Here is a 12,087-nt window from a genome sequence, read left to right as displayed (position 1 = left end):
GCAAGGTGGGCTCCAGTCCGCCAGGTGGTCGTGACTCAGGGCCTGGGGCTCCTGGAAAAGAAACTTAAGACAAAGCCGAACTTCAAGACGTTATGTATAGAGCAGACAAGAGAGTCTCGTGATCAGGAACCTGTGGGGCTGCAGCACTCCCCCAACTTAGTGAGTTAATTGTAGCAAGACGTTGATTTTCCATCATCAGAGTAGGGCGAAGAAACTGTAAGCTGAGGGAGGGAGGCCAAGAGGCTATGGGTCGCCAGGAGCTGATGGGGCCAGTACCCGGGTCCTAAGCACTCCAGGGGCTCGGCTTCACCCTTGCTCCCTCTCCTGACTTCTCTGAAGATGGCAGAAAGTTGTCTTAGATATTTCCAGTCATGTTAACTTTTATTTTGAAAATTTAAAAATTTCTTACAGCATTCTCAGAAATAACTCTCTGCAGGCCGGCGCCACGGCTCACTAGGCTAATCCTCCACCTTGCGGTGCCGGCACACCGGGTTCTAGTCCCGCTCGGGGCACCGATCCTGTCCCGGTTGCCCCTCTTCCAGGCCAGCTCTCTGCTGTGGCCAGGGAGTGCAGTGGAGGATGGCCCAAGTGCTTGGGCCCTGCACCCCATGGGAGACCAGGATAAGCATCTGGCTCCTGCCATCGGATCAGCGGGGTGCGCCGGTCGCAGCGCGCCAGCCGCGGCGGCCATTGGAGGGTGAACCAACGGCAAAGGAAGACCTTTCTCTCTGTCTGTTGCTCTCACTATCCACTCTGCCTGTCAAAAAAAAAAAAAAAAGAAATAACTCTTTGCATATTTATTTTTCTTGCTCTTTCAAATAAAAACTAATTACAGACCCACAAGCTATTTTTCCAAACTCTCAGAGACAACTGTAGTTTGGACTTTGCCATCTACTGATCTTACAAAGAAAATATTGTGCAGATATCATATATTATGTTACACCCCCTAGTGGACTCTGGGGCAGTGCCCAAAATAAACAAAATTAATATTCTAGCAATGACAGATATACATGTTCACACTAAGAGAGGTGAGGCTTATACATAGCCTTACCTGAATTTAGGTTACATTTTGCCACCAAATAGAAAAATCTTTGGTTTTTACATAGAGTTATAAGATAAAATAGAGAATGCTCAGATAAATTTGAATTTCAGATAAACAACAAATAACTTTTTTTGTGGTGGTGGTGGAGACAGTTCTGTAGCACATTTCTCAATAATTGCACAGAACACACACACACACACACACATATATATATATATATGAGAAAAGTTCAGTGTTTATCTGGAACTCAAGTTTAATGGAATGTCATATTTTAAAATTTTTATTTATTTATCTGAAAGTCAAAGAAATAGATGGGAAGAGAGAGAGGGAGAGCGAGCGAGCTTTCCCACCCAATGTTCACTCCCCAAATGCTTGCAACGGTTGGGGTTGGGACTGACTGAGGAGGGGAGTAGAAAGGCAATCCAGGACTCCCACACGGGTGGTGGGAACCCAGAGATTTGAGCCATCACTTCTGCTTCCCAGCTCTGCATTGGGAGGAAGCTGGAGGCAGGAGCCAGAGCTGGGGATTGAACCCAGGCCCTCCAGTGTGGAACGTGGGCATCTTACCCAGTGTCTTAACTGCCAGGCTAAACCTTGCCTACCCCTGAATGTTCTATTTGTATAAAAACTAAATATGGTTTTTAGGATTTTAGGACTACAAATAAGGGGTTGTAGACTTCCCCATCTAGAAATATCACAACTGAAATGCTTTAGCAGCTACTCTCTTCCTGGAGTAGAGTTTGATTTGGGCCCATGAGAAGGGAGATACAGAAAACAAAGTTTTAAGTATGTGAAATATGAAGCCTGTGCAAAGCCAAGCAACTTAACAACTCAAGATACTTCAAAGGTTAGAAGTAACATGACTACTCTAAAAATAACTTGTTACACATTTTAATAGGTAACTCAATTCACTTTAAAATGTATCATCTATAAAACATCTCTAATCGATGCATGAAATTCTCCTGTTATGACAATATAGCTCCATCTAATGGAAAAATGTGTAATTACATGGAGCTAGGAATTACTAGTTTTGGCTTTTTAAAATGATTCATTTTTAAAAATTTATTTGAAAGGCAGAGTTACACACACACATACACACACACAGAGGTAGGGAGGAGAGAGAGAGAGAGAGACAGAGAGAAAGAGAGAGATAATCAGTTTTCCATCTACTGGTTCACTCCTCAAATGGCTACAACAGCAGGGGTTGTGCCAGGAAGAATCCAGGAACCAGAAGCTTCATCAGAGTCTCCCATGTAGGGCAGGGGCCCAAGCACTTGGGCCATCTTCAGCTGCTTTCCCAGGCCATTAACAGGGAGCTGGATGGGAAGTGGAGTAGCTGGAACTCAAACTGTCACCCGTATGGGATAGTGCTGGCTTTACCTGCTATACCACAGCACTGGCCCAGGAATTAATAGTTTAAGTATTAGTAATATTCTATGTGTGGAATATTATATATATATATATATGTAAAACACACACTCACACACATAGAGGCATTCAATGTGTTTCTGAACTTTCCCATTTTTAGAGTCAGGTTTAAGATCTCAAAGGGGGGCTGGCGCCATGGCTCACTTGGTTAATCCTCCTCCTATGGTGCTGCCATCCCATATGGGCGCCAGGTTCTAGTCCCAGTTGCTCCTCTTCCAGTCCAGCTCTCTGCTGTGGCCTGGGAAGGCAGTGGAGGATGGCCCAAGTGCTTGGGTCCCTGCACCTGCATGGGAGACCGGGAAGAAGCACCTGGCTCCTGCCTTTGGATTGGTGCAGTTCCACTGTAGCGGACATTTGGGGCGTGAACCAACCGAAGGAAAACCTTTCTCTGTCTCTCTCACTGTCTATAACTCTACCTTCAAATAAATTAAAAAAAAAAAAAAAAAAAGATCTCAAGGGACTCAGTCACTGCTGGTGTAAGAACTGTTCTTTTCCTTGGATTGGATTCTGAAATGTAAATATGTTTATATTGCTTATAACCACCAGCACCCTAAGCTCATTCTTGCCCTGTTCATCTACAAAATAACCAGAAGAGTGTTTCATTTTCTTCCCTGGAGAATTACGGCCTCTTCTGAGGTGGGGAGACTTTGAGGTTATTGAATCTGTGGTTCTCCATCTGGCTGAGTGGGAGGCTCATCTGGGGAAGTCAACAGGAATTCTAAGTTGCTGGGTGAGGCCTGCACTTGGGGGTCGTGTACGAGACCCCTCGTGACTCTAATGTGCAGCCGTAGTTAGGCCCCCGGGAATTCTGAGACATCCCCCGAATCTTACAGTTGAAGAAACCAGAGCTCCCTGAGTTCAGGGATGTGATCTATAATCTAGAACGCCGAGACTTTGACATACAAAAGCAGTCTCAATCCTTTCCCTTCCATCACAGTGCTCGTCTGATTCTTTCTTTTACGTAAATGTTTCATCTAAAAAGCTATGGTGGGGAAAGGTACGTTTCAAGATTCCAACTCAGAGCCACCGAGTCAGAAAGAAAGCTGTCTTCACCTCTGAGAGGCTGGCCCCCAAATTTGAACTGTAGTCCATTTTATTCCTATGTTTCTGTCACCCCTCTCTACTCTATCAGCAAGTCGAAGCTTGGGTCCTTCTACTCCATTGTCATGGTCCTAGCCTTGACTGATATGACTGGCTCCTGGCAAGCACTCAACTAGTAAGTGCAAATGCAAAATTAAATAAATAATATCGAGTCTGGCATCCATTTACTCCTCTCTGTCCAGAACAAACCCTCAATTCCTCCTCTACTGTTACAGTCTCCTTACTAATTTTTTTTTTCTCATTTCCTAGCCTTTTTGCCTTTAGTCTCTCCCAGGTAATACATTCTGCATGGTACTTTCAGCCCTCAACATTTCATACCCCTGCCCCAAAATGCATATCTTTTTTTTCTCACTCCACAGAAATTACCCATTGTCCTCATTGTCCCTATGCCATCTCCATTCATGCCATGTCAAAGTTCTAGTTTCTTCTGCTCATTTAGACCTTGGAGCCTTGAAGTAGAGGAACAAATACAGGTTGTGGCACCGCACTGATAGTACCTCAGATTCCAGCTCTGCACTTTGGTGACCTGAGCCTCACTTACTACATCTGTAAAATTTTTCAGCAGAGAAAAACATGATGAGGCTGGCCAGTGGGCCTGGGGGTCTGTGGGCCCCTCAGACATGGGTAGTGTCCTCACAAGCAGGCTGCCAGCTGTGGCTGGAAAACCTGTCTCCAGACCGACTGGCGGCTCCCCCACTAACAGCTCCCTGTGCTGCATGTGTGACCTTGCGGCTTTAACTCACACCTTCAGGGTGGTTACAATCTTCCACCCAGAGCTGGCAGGGGAAGGGGCTGAGCGCCTGGGGAGAGTTGGACTGGCTCCAAGAGAGCCTAGCTATCTTGTGTGACCTTGTGGTTTTAAACCATGCCTTCAGGTTAGTTGCAACCTTCCACCCAGGGCTAGCAGAGGAAGGGGCTGAGCCCCTAAGCAGAGTCTCCAGGAAGCCCCCCCCCCATCTCCTTGAGCCCCAAGACAATCAACATATGTATGTGAAACCTGGTGTCCAAGGGGGACCCCCAATAGGATAACCTAATGAACAAATAGTAATGCCTTAAAAACCCGGGACACTTCCTTAAAGCCAGTGTCCCACTCGGGCACTCTGCCCGGTCTCCTCTCGGATCAGACGCTTTCTCTATTGCTTACCAATCAAGTTTCTGCCTCTTTGCAAATTGTTTCCTGGCTTTTTATTTCTATATTAAGCTGAAGAACTCAAGAGACTTGCTCCAGCAACCACCCTCCCTGCTGTGACCAGTAACGTGTAACACATTTAAAGCACCTGCTACCATGTCTTATACACGTATTGGGCTAACATTTTAGTCTCTCCACGAGCACGTTTTGACTATAGCTATGGAAGTCCCAGACTTGAGTAGATTGATTCCTCTGTCATCTTTTTCAAAACTTTAGGCTATTTAGGTTCTTTGCCTTTTCTTTTAAATTCTAGCCTCTACTCAAGTGAAAACAATGCATTCCTTATCCCCTTAAGGGAGCCCACTACCTTCCCCCACCTCCCACCTTCAGCAACAAGGTCATGCTGCAACTGCATTAAAGCATAGGTAGTCTCCCTTGTTTCAGGATTGGTTTAGGGAAGTGCACTTGATTTGGTTACAATCAAGAATTCATTCCTGGATTTACAGTTTTTGCTTAAGTGATTTGGGCTTGGGTTTTCGGTCATTTGCAACCTAAGGGGTGTTAACTCTTGAGAAAAGCTGCAGGAGCTGGTCTGGCACTCACAGGGAAACCTGGGTGTTGTTAAAAACGTAAAACATTTCACCAGTCACCTCAGACGCAGTCTGACCATGCAGGGCAGAGGAAAACAAGGCAATTTACCAGTCAGGTCTGTCCGGTCTATCCGTGAGGCCCAGCGGGAGGAGCCACCACTTATGGAGCACCTCATCACTTAGAGGAATTTTCTCTGGGAGCACCTGTATCCTAAAGAAAAATACTCCACACCATATGTTGCTATGTGAAAAGAAACCTACTTTGTTTTGGAATACAACACCCTCCCTTCCCCCCAAGAAACCCTGGTTGGTGGGGAGATTCATACCTTAGTCCTCTCCTGGGGGATGGCCCGCAGAACCAAGCACAGGAAAATCAGAGCTCTAACTATTTCTTCACACCCTTATTTAAGGTAGCAAGGTGTTTAAGGGCGTGTACTCACATTCTGGAACTCACTTTTCTCCACAAAGAGCTCATCAGTTAACTGGTTCACAACCCCAATGGCCGCCCACAGCCAGGTTCAGGAGCCACAGCTCCACCCACATCTCCCACTACCTTTCCAGGTGCATTCACTCCTAGGAGGCATGCTGGCACTCCAAAAAGCTGCTCAACCTGCTGAACCACAAGACACCACTGCCGCCACGCCTCCAGTGCAGTCAGCACTGACATCTAGCAATTTTTTCGTACATTTCATCAGCATCAGAACCCAGGTTAAGACCTAAGGTCTGGTACCATCTTCAGGTTAGAGAAATTCACTCTATCTCATGCAATCTAGATGCTGCCAAGCTACCTCAACTTAACAAATCCAGTCTATTTGAGGAAACAGTCGACATTAGCTTTCACAAACTTTTATATTTCAAACTACTAAATAGCTAACTCTTAACACTATCAGGAAGTGACAGGATTCTAACTGGATGAGAAATTAAGCAGACCTGTATTCAAATTTGAATTTTTGGTGCCTGCTGCATATCTGCAGATTTCTAATAGAAAAACTTGGCTCAGCAGGACTGCTGCTTACCCAAAACTTCTATCCTAATGACAACATCCTCCGAATCAGAATGCACAGGCGATTCCACAGAGCACCCAGGTGCTGTGCTCCCAGGCTCGCATTTATGAAACAGCAAACACCCGAGGCTGTAGCAGCATGCAGCACACTTCAGTTTAAAGCTATCTGTGAACATGCTTCGATAGTATTTCCAATGCTACTACTTTTACTTGAGATTTGTAATAGGAACTTTGGAAATTCTAGCTGTAACTTATTTAAATACTGCTTATAAAAGTTATCAAAAGAAAACCAGAATCACACAAACAGAATACTCTTTAATAAAAAATAAATAAAACAGAGGTTTAAGAATACAATTTTTTAATTGCCCAATAAGTGAAAAAATCCCTTTCTGGATGTTTCTTTCTTATGAGTACTTCATGAGTGAAGGAAAGCCTCTTCCTTCCGGGGAGGCCTGACCTAATCCTCAGATTCTGACCCATCTTCATCTTGACTAATCTGGAAGTAGCGAAGTTCGTAAGTCTCCTTGTCAGACGCAACCACACGAAGCCAATCACGAAGATTGTTCTTCTTAAGGTACTTCTTGGTAAGGTATTTCAAATATCTTTAAAATAAAAGCATGAATTTCATTAACAAATAGAAATCTATTTGTTACTCCCTCTGCTCACAGCACCTCCTTTTAAGTCAGCCTCTCTGAATTCTTGGGTCCTCGACCTGTCATATGGACGTCACAGAATAGCACCTTCTAATTTAGGTGCCTGTCTTTAAAACCCTTGGGGACAGCAGCTACATTCTTGGAATCCTTACTAATTCCTACCTTCAGCTGACATGCACTGCCACTGAAGTAGGCAGGCATACAGGTTAAAATGGTTAATTTGTGAACTGGAAGACCACGCCTTTGCCACGCCCCTGTGTGACCTCATGCCCCTACCTGGCCACACCTGGGTGCCCACCAGCCAATCAGGTTAATTAACCACTCCCCTTTGGAAGTGAGTTAAAGGCAGGGAAAAGGTGTGGCCTGGCCCAGGCCCTTCTCCCCTGGCCTCTTGTCAGGAGGGGGCTTGCTGTAGCCCTGCGCCTCCAGGCCATGTGCTCAAAGGTTCCTGGTGCTGGGTATGAACCCCTATTCACCTCTCAAATAAAGCTCACTCTCCTATGCATCTTTCTCACTAAACAAAAGCGTAAAACGTACCATGCTGCCTTGTTATTAGGCAAGAAGAACCCTCCTGGGCTTATTAATATCGGGGATTTAGTAATAAGCCCGTGATGAAATCATAAGGTACCCCAAATTCCGGTAGCACATGTGGCATCCCATAGCATTTCTAGGGAACTTTAAGGGGTCACATTTCAGTGTAAATTTCAGGGGGTCTTCTCCAATTTTACCATTACTTCAGTCCAATCCACCACCATCTCCTAATGCTGTTAGTGGTCTTCAGCAACAAGTCAATGGTTTCCTTTCCTGTTGCTTTGAAGATCTGCTCCCCAGCTACCCCTCCAGCCTGGTGCACCCTTCTCACAGCACCCTATACTCCTTACTACACGCAGGTGAGGTCTTTCATGACCAGCCACCCCCTGAAACACAACCCTGTACAGAATTTGCTTGACATTTATTGCACGCTTCTCTTGTCCAGTCCTACAGTGGTGCTGCCATGCACTCATTTAGTATTTGCTGAGTAAACAACCAAAACCTTTCCTTCGTTAAGTTGCAATATTTCTTCCATGCATACACTAACCATGCTTCTGGAAATGTATTCATATACTTATGCACCAACACCCATTTCTGATTAACAGGGCATAAATAGTTCATGAATGAGGACTAATGGTGGACATGATTTACCCAAATACATTCCAGCAAGGAATCACAACAGCCAGGCACCTGGCACCCAGTGAATGCATTTTCCACGCAGATGGGCATTTGGCAAGCTCCAAGCAGATTTTGGATATATCCCATTAACGTGAGTATATTTTCAGTAAAAATCTGCAAAGCGCATACCAACCTTTTAGAGAACTGTTTCTCAGAAACAACCGTGATTTTATTCTTGAAGCGTTCAATGTGAACAACATTCCCGAGATTTCCAGTCTTCCCATTGACTTTCACCTTCTCCCGGAGAAACTGTTCCTATTTCAAAACAGAAAGAATGCAAACTAGGGAAGGAAACCCTAGATATTCGCTAGGGAAGGCACCCTAGGAACAGAGGTCAGGTTATTATCAGTCATCATGAAGAACTCTACAAACATAAAAACAAGCCGAGGAGAATGATACTCACAAAATTTCCTGAATCAAAAATTCCATCTTCCATAGGATGAGTAAAGTCCAAATTAAACTTCCAGGTTGACTTCTTGGGCTTTTTGTCTTTTTGCTACAAGATTAATATTAGCACTATAAGAATTTATTTACTTTATCTGAAATGTTTATCAATGCAGTATGCAACATCCTAGTTTACTTATATACAAATAATGCAACTATCTGCCATAACCTATTTTTTCTTTAATCAGACTTTCTAAAGAGGGGTACAATTTTAACTTTGTTTAAACCAAAAATTTTTGTGAGTTCTGTACAAGTCCAAAACTCAAATGTTGCTATGGTTGGCAACAGTCTACATTCAGTGAAATAAAAACATAATCACCACTTGCTATAGAATGTCACCTCCAATTAGATCCACCCACATGGATCTCAAGTATTAATATTTTTTTAAAAAATAATTATCCACAACGTGGGGCTGACAAGAGATTAGTGGGTGCTGGGTTTGATATACTGCTTGCTAAGCAGTTCACAACTGTTTGTCACAACTTGACCCATGTAGAAACAGGTAATCTCAGAACTTGTTATTTAACCCGACCGGCAAAATGTAACTGGCACACTGCAAAACAAAGGGTCTTCAAAATGTTCCTAACACTTTATTTTTACACCAAAACAAGATAATATTTTTATGCCATTTTCACACTAACTTTAAGTTTCTTCAAATACATCTTTTCCTCGAAGCAAGCTCTTTCCACTTAATATTTTTTAAACTACTTCACAAAGTTTCTTGAACTTAAGAGTTCTGGGCGCGCGCCTGGGCCCTCCGACCGGCCCGGCTCCATCGCTAATTACCCACCCTTCCTGGTGCAAACAGCGCGGCAACGGCGCAGAGAAAGGCCCAGATGCTGTCCCCGGCCGCGTCTACAGTCGGGCCTCCCTCTTCCCTGAGAGCCCACGACCCCATCGTAAGCCGACTGCGGGCCCAGCGCGAACTCCACCAGGCCACATGGCAGCCGCCAGGTCTGAACAACCGGGTACCCTGAAACTTTGTGTTCCCGACCCGCGGCCCACTTCTCCCTTCCCTTTATCGGACCGACGCTCTTCCGCGCCAGGTACAAACATATGAGATACGCCAAAACCCTCCCCTAAAACCAGTACCCCCACTCACCGGCGCCATCTTGGGAGACCGCAGCAGCGCAGAGAGGGCGCGACCGGCGCGCGGCACGTATTTATAGTGCAGCGTGCTACGTCACACGCCGAGGACGTCGGCCCTCCGCCTTCCGGAAAAGGACGTGGGGCGGGGCGGGGCGCGGAGCTCGGTAACCCAGGAAACCGGGGGCGTGGCTCCGGGAGGGCCGCTGGTGGACGCCTGCGGGAAGCGGTGGTTGCCAGGATCCTCTGGCTCAGGTAAGCCAGGGGGATGGATCCCTGCAGTGGCGAGGAGGCTGCTCCCAGATATGGTGCAGCGGGAGTCATCTGAAAGTCACCGGCTGGATCTTTCTAATCAGGGCAAGGCAGTGGCTCAGGCTGCTTTTTTAAAAAAAATTTAAATTTTTTTAAACTTTTATTTAATGAATATAATTTCCAAAGTACAGCTTATGGATTACAATGGCTTTTCCCCCTCATACCTTCCCTCACACCCGCAACCCTCCAATCTTCCGTTCCCACTCCCATTCCATTCATATCAAGATTCATTTTCAGTTCTCTTTATATACAGAAGATCAGTTTAGTATATATTAAGTAAAGATTTCAACAGTTTGCACCCACATAGCAACACAAAGTGAAAAATACTGTTTGAGTACTAGTTATAGCATTAAATCACAATGTACAGCACATTAAGGACAGAGATCCTACGTGAGGAGTAAGTGCACAGTGACTCCTGTTGTTGACTTAACAAATTGACACTCTTGTTTATGGCGTCAGTAATCACCCTAGGCTCTTGTCATGAGTTGCCAAGGCTATGGAAGCCTTTTGAGTTCGCCAACTCTGATCATATGTGGACAGGGTCATAGTCAAAGTGGAAGTTCTCTCCTCCCTTCAGAGAAATGTACCTCCTTGTCTGATGGCCTGTTCTTTCCACTGGGATCTCACTCGCAGAGATCTTTCATTTAGGTGTTTTTTTTGTTTGTTTGTTTTTGTTTTGCCAGAGTGTCTTGGCTTTCCATGTCAGGCTGCTTTAGTATCTCCCCTCTTGCAATTATAATTTTCTAGCCAAAAAGTTATTCCAATATATATTCTTTTAGTTGCTTGAGTTAATTTATTTATTTTCCCCCCAAAGAAACCTTCTATTTAAGGAATACAGACTTCATGCATTTCATAAGCACAACTTTAGGAATGGAGTGATTTTCCCCTTATGTTTTGTTTATGAGTCTTGTGTTTCAAAAAGACTGTTGAGGGACATCAGGGCTTCTGGTACTGTAAATTAGGTACTGGGATGAGGGTGCAGGATCTCTATCAGAGAAAAACACATGACATGTATTTTTTGTCCACATGGGTATAATTTATTCTACGTTGTCATGAGTTCCAGTGAACCACAGGTCTCCTGACTTAACAAAAAGCCTCCCAGCTAATTCCACAAATACTTGCTGTGATGTATCTACCAATATGTGTAAGGTACATTAGGGCAGAAATGTCTCCATGAGAAAAGGAAACAATCGACATCACAGCAGCAAAGTGGCGTGCCTCTCAGATTTTAGTACTGATGAGTGCCTGTGGGGATGAAACTGCTGCTTATGGGCAGGGGGCAGGGTGAGACGGAGACTGACTCTAGAAAGTGACGATTGTGGGCTGGCGCTGTCGCATAGCCGGTAGGCATCCCATAGAGCCTCTGATTCCAGTCCCAGCTGCTCCACTTCCAATCCAGCTGCCTGCAATGCACCTGGGAAAGCAACAGAAGATGGCCCAAGTGCCTGGGTACCTGCATCCACCTGAAGAAGCTCCTGGCTCTTGGCTTTAGCCTGGCCCAGCTATGGCTATTGTGGCCTTTTAGGGAGTAAACCAGAGGATGGAAGATTCTCTCTCTCTCTCTTTCTCTCTGTTTCTCTGTAACTCTTTCAAATAAATAAAGTACAGAATAAATAAATAAAATACTGAATAAAGTAAAACTAAGTGTTTTTAATGTGTTTAAGAGATAAAAGTATAAGGGAACCAGGACAATCAAGTTTTACCAGGATATTTGCCATTTGGGGAGTGAAACCAGTGGATGGAAGATATCTCTCTCTCTCTCTCTCTCTCTCCTGTAACTCTGCTTTGCAAATGAATAAATGTCTTTAAAAAAAAACCTGATAATTTTATGTGTGCTTCATGCCATCATTTATCATGAGGACTGTTTTGATCATGCATAGTCTGAATAGAGCTGCTAAATTCCTAGAAGAAATCCATTTCAACAAGATTTTTCAGGTGTTTGCCTTAAGAACCACAATCATTTCATTTGCTTTCCAAACATTAAGGAGCCAAGAAGACAACTGGCATTTATTCCCCCCAAGAACTGCCAGTCTGCAGAGCAGAAATGATCTGTGCTCCCTGGATATTTGGAAAATTAATCATTAACTGAA

General features: G+C 44.6%; 1 protein-coding gene across 1 annotated transcript; it reads right to left on the bottom strand.

The window, feature by feature from the left end:
* Nucleotides 1–6,588: 6,588 nt before the first annotated feature.
* RPL22L1 (ribosomal protein L22 like 1) lies at nt 6,589–9,778 on the bottom strand. Its single transcript, XM_062177986.1, has 4 exons — nt 9,702–9,778; nt 8,559–8,651; nt 8,289–8,410; nt 6,589–6,895 (listed from the first exon to the last, which is right to left on the bottom strand). The coding sequence occupies exons 1-4, from the start codon at nt 9,708–9,710 to the stop codon at nt 6,751–6,753; spliced, it is 369 nt and encodes a 122-aa protein (XP_062033970.1). The 5' UTR covers nt 9,711–9,778; the 3' UTR covers nt 6,589–6,750.
* Nucleotides 9,779–12,087: the final 2,309 nt, after the last annotated feature.

The sequence above is a fragment of the Lepus europaeus genome, chromosome 2 (assembly GCF_033115175.1).
Source record: "Lepus europaeus isolate LE1 chromosome 2, mLepTim1.pri, whole genome shotgun sequence".
Taxonomy (NCBI): domain Eukaryota; kingdom Metazoa; phylum Chordata; class Mammalia; order Lagomorpha; family Leporidae; genus Lepus; species Lepus europaeus.
Note: the sequence above shows the minus strand (reverse complement) of the source record. Positions and strands in the feature narration are given on the sequence as shown.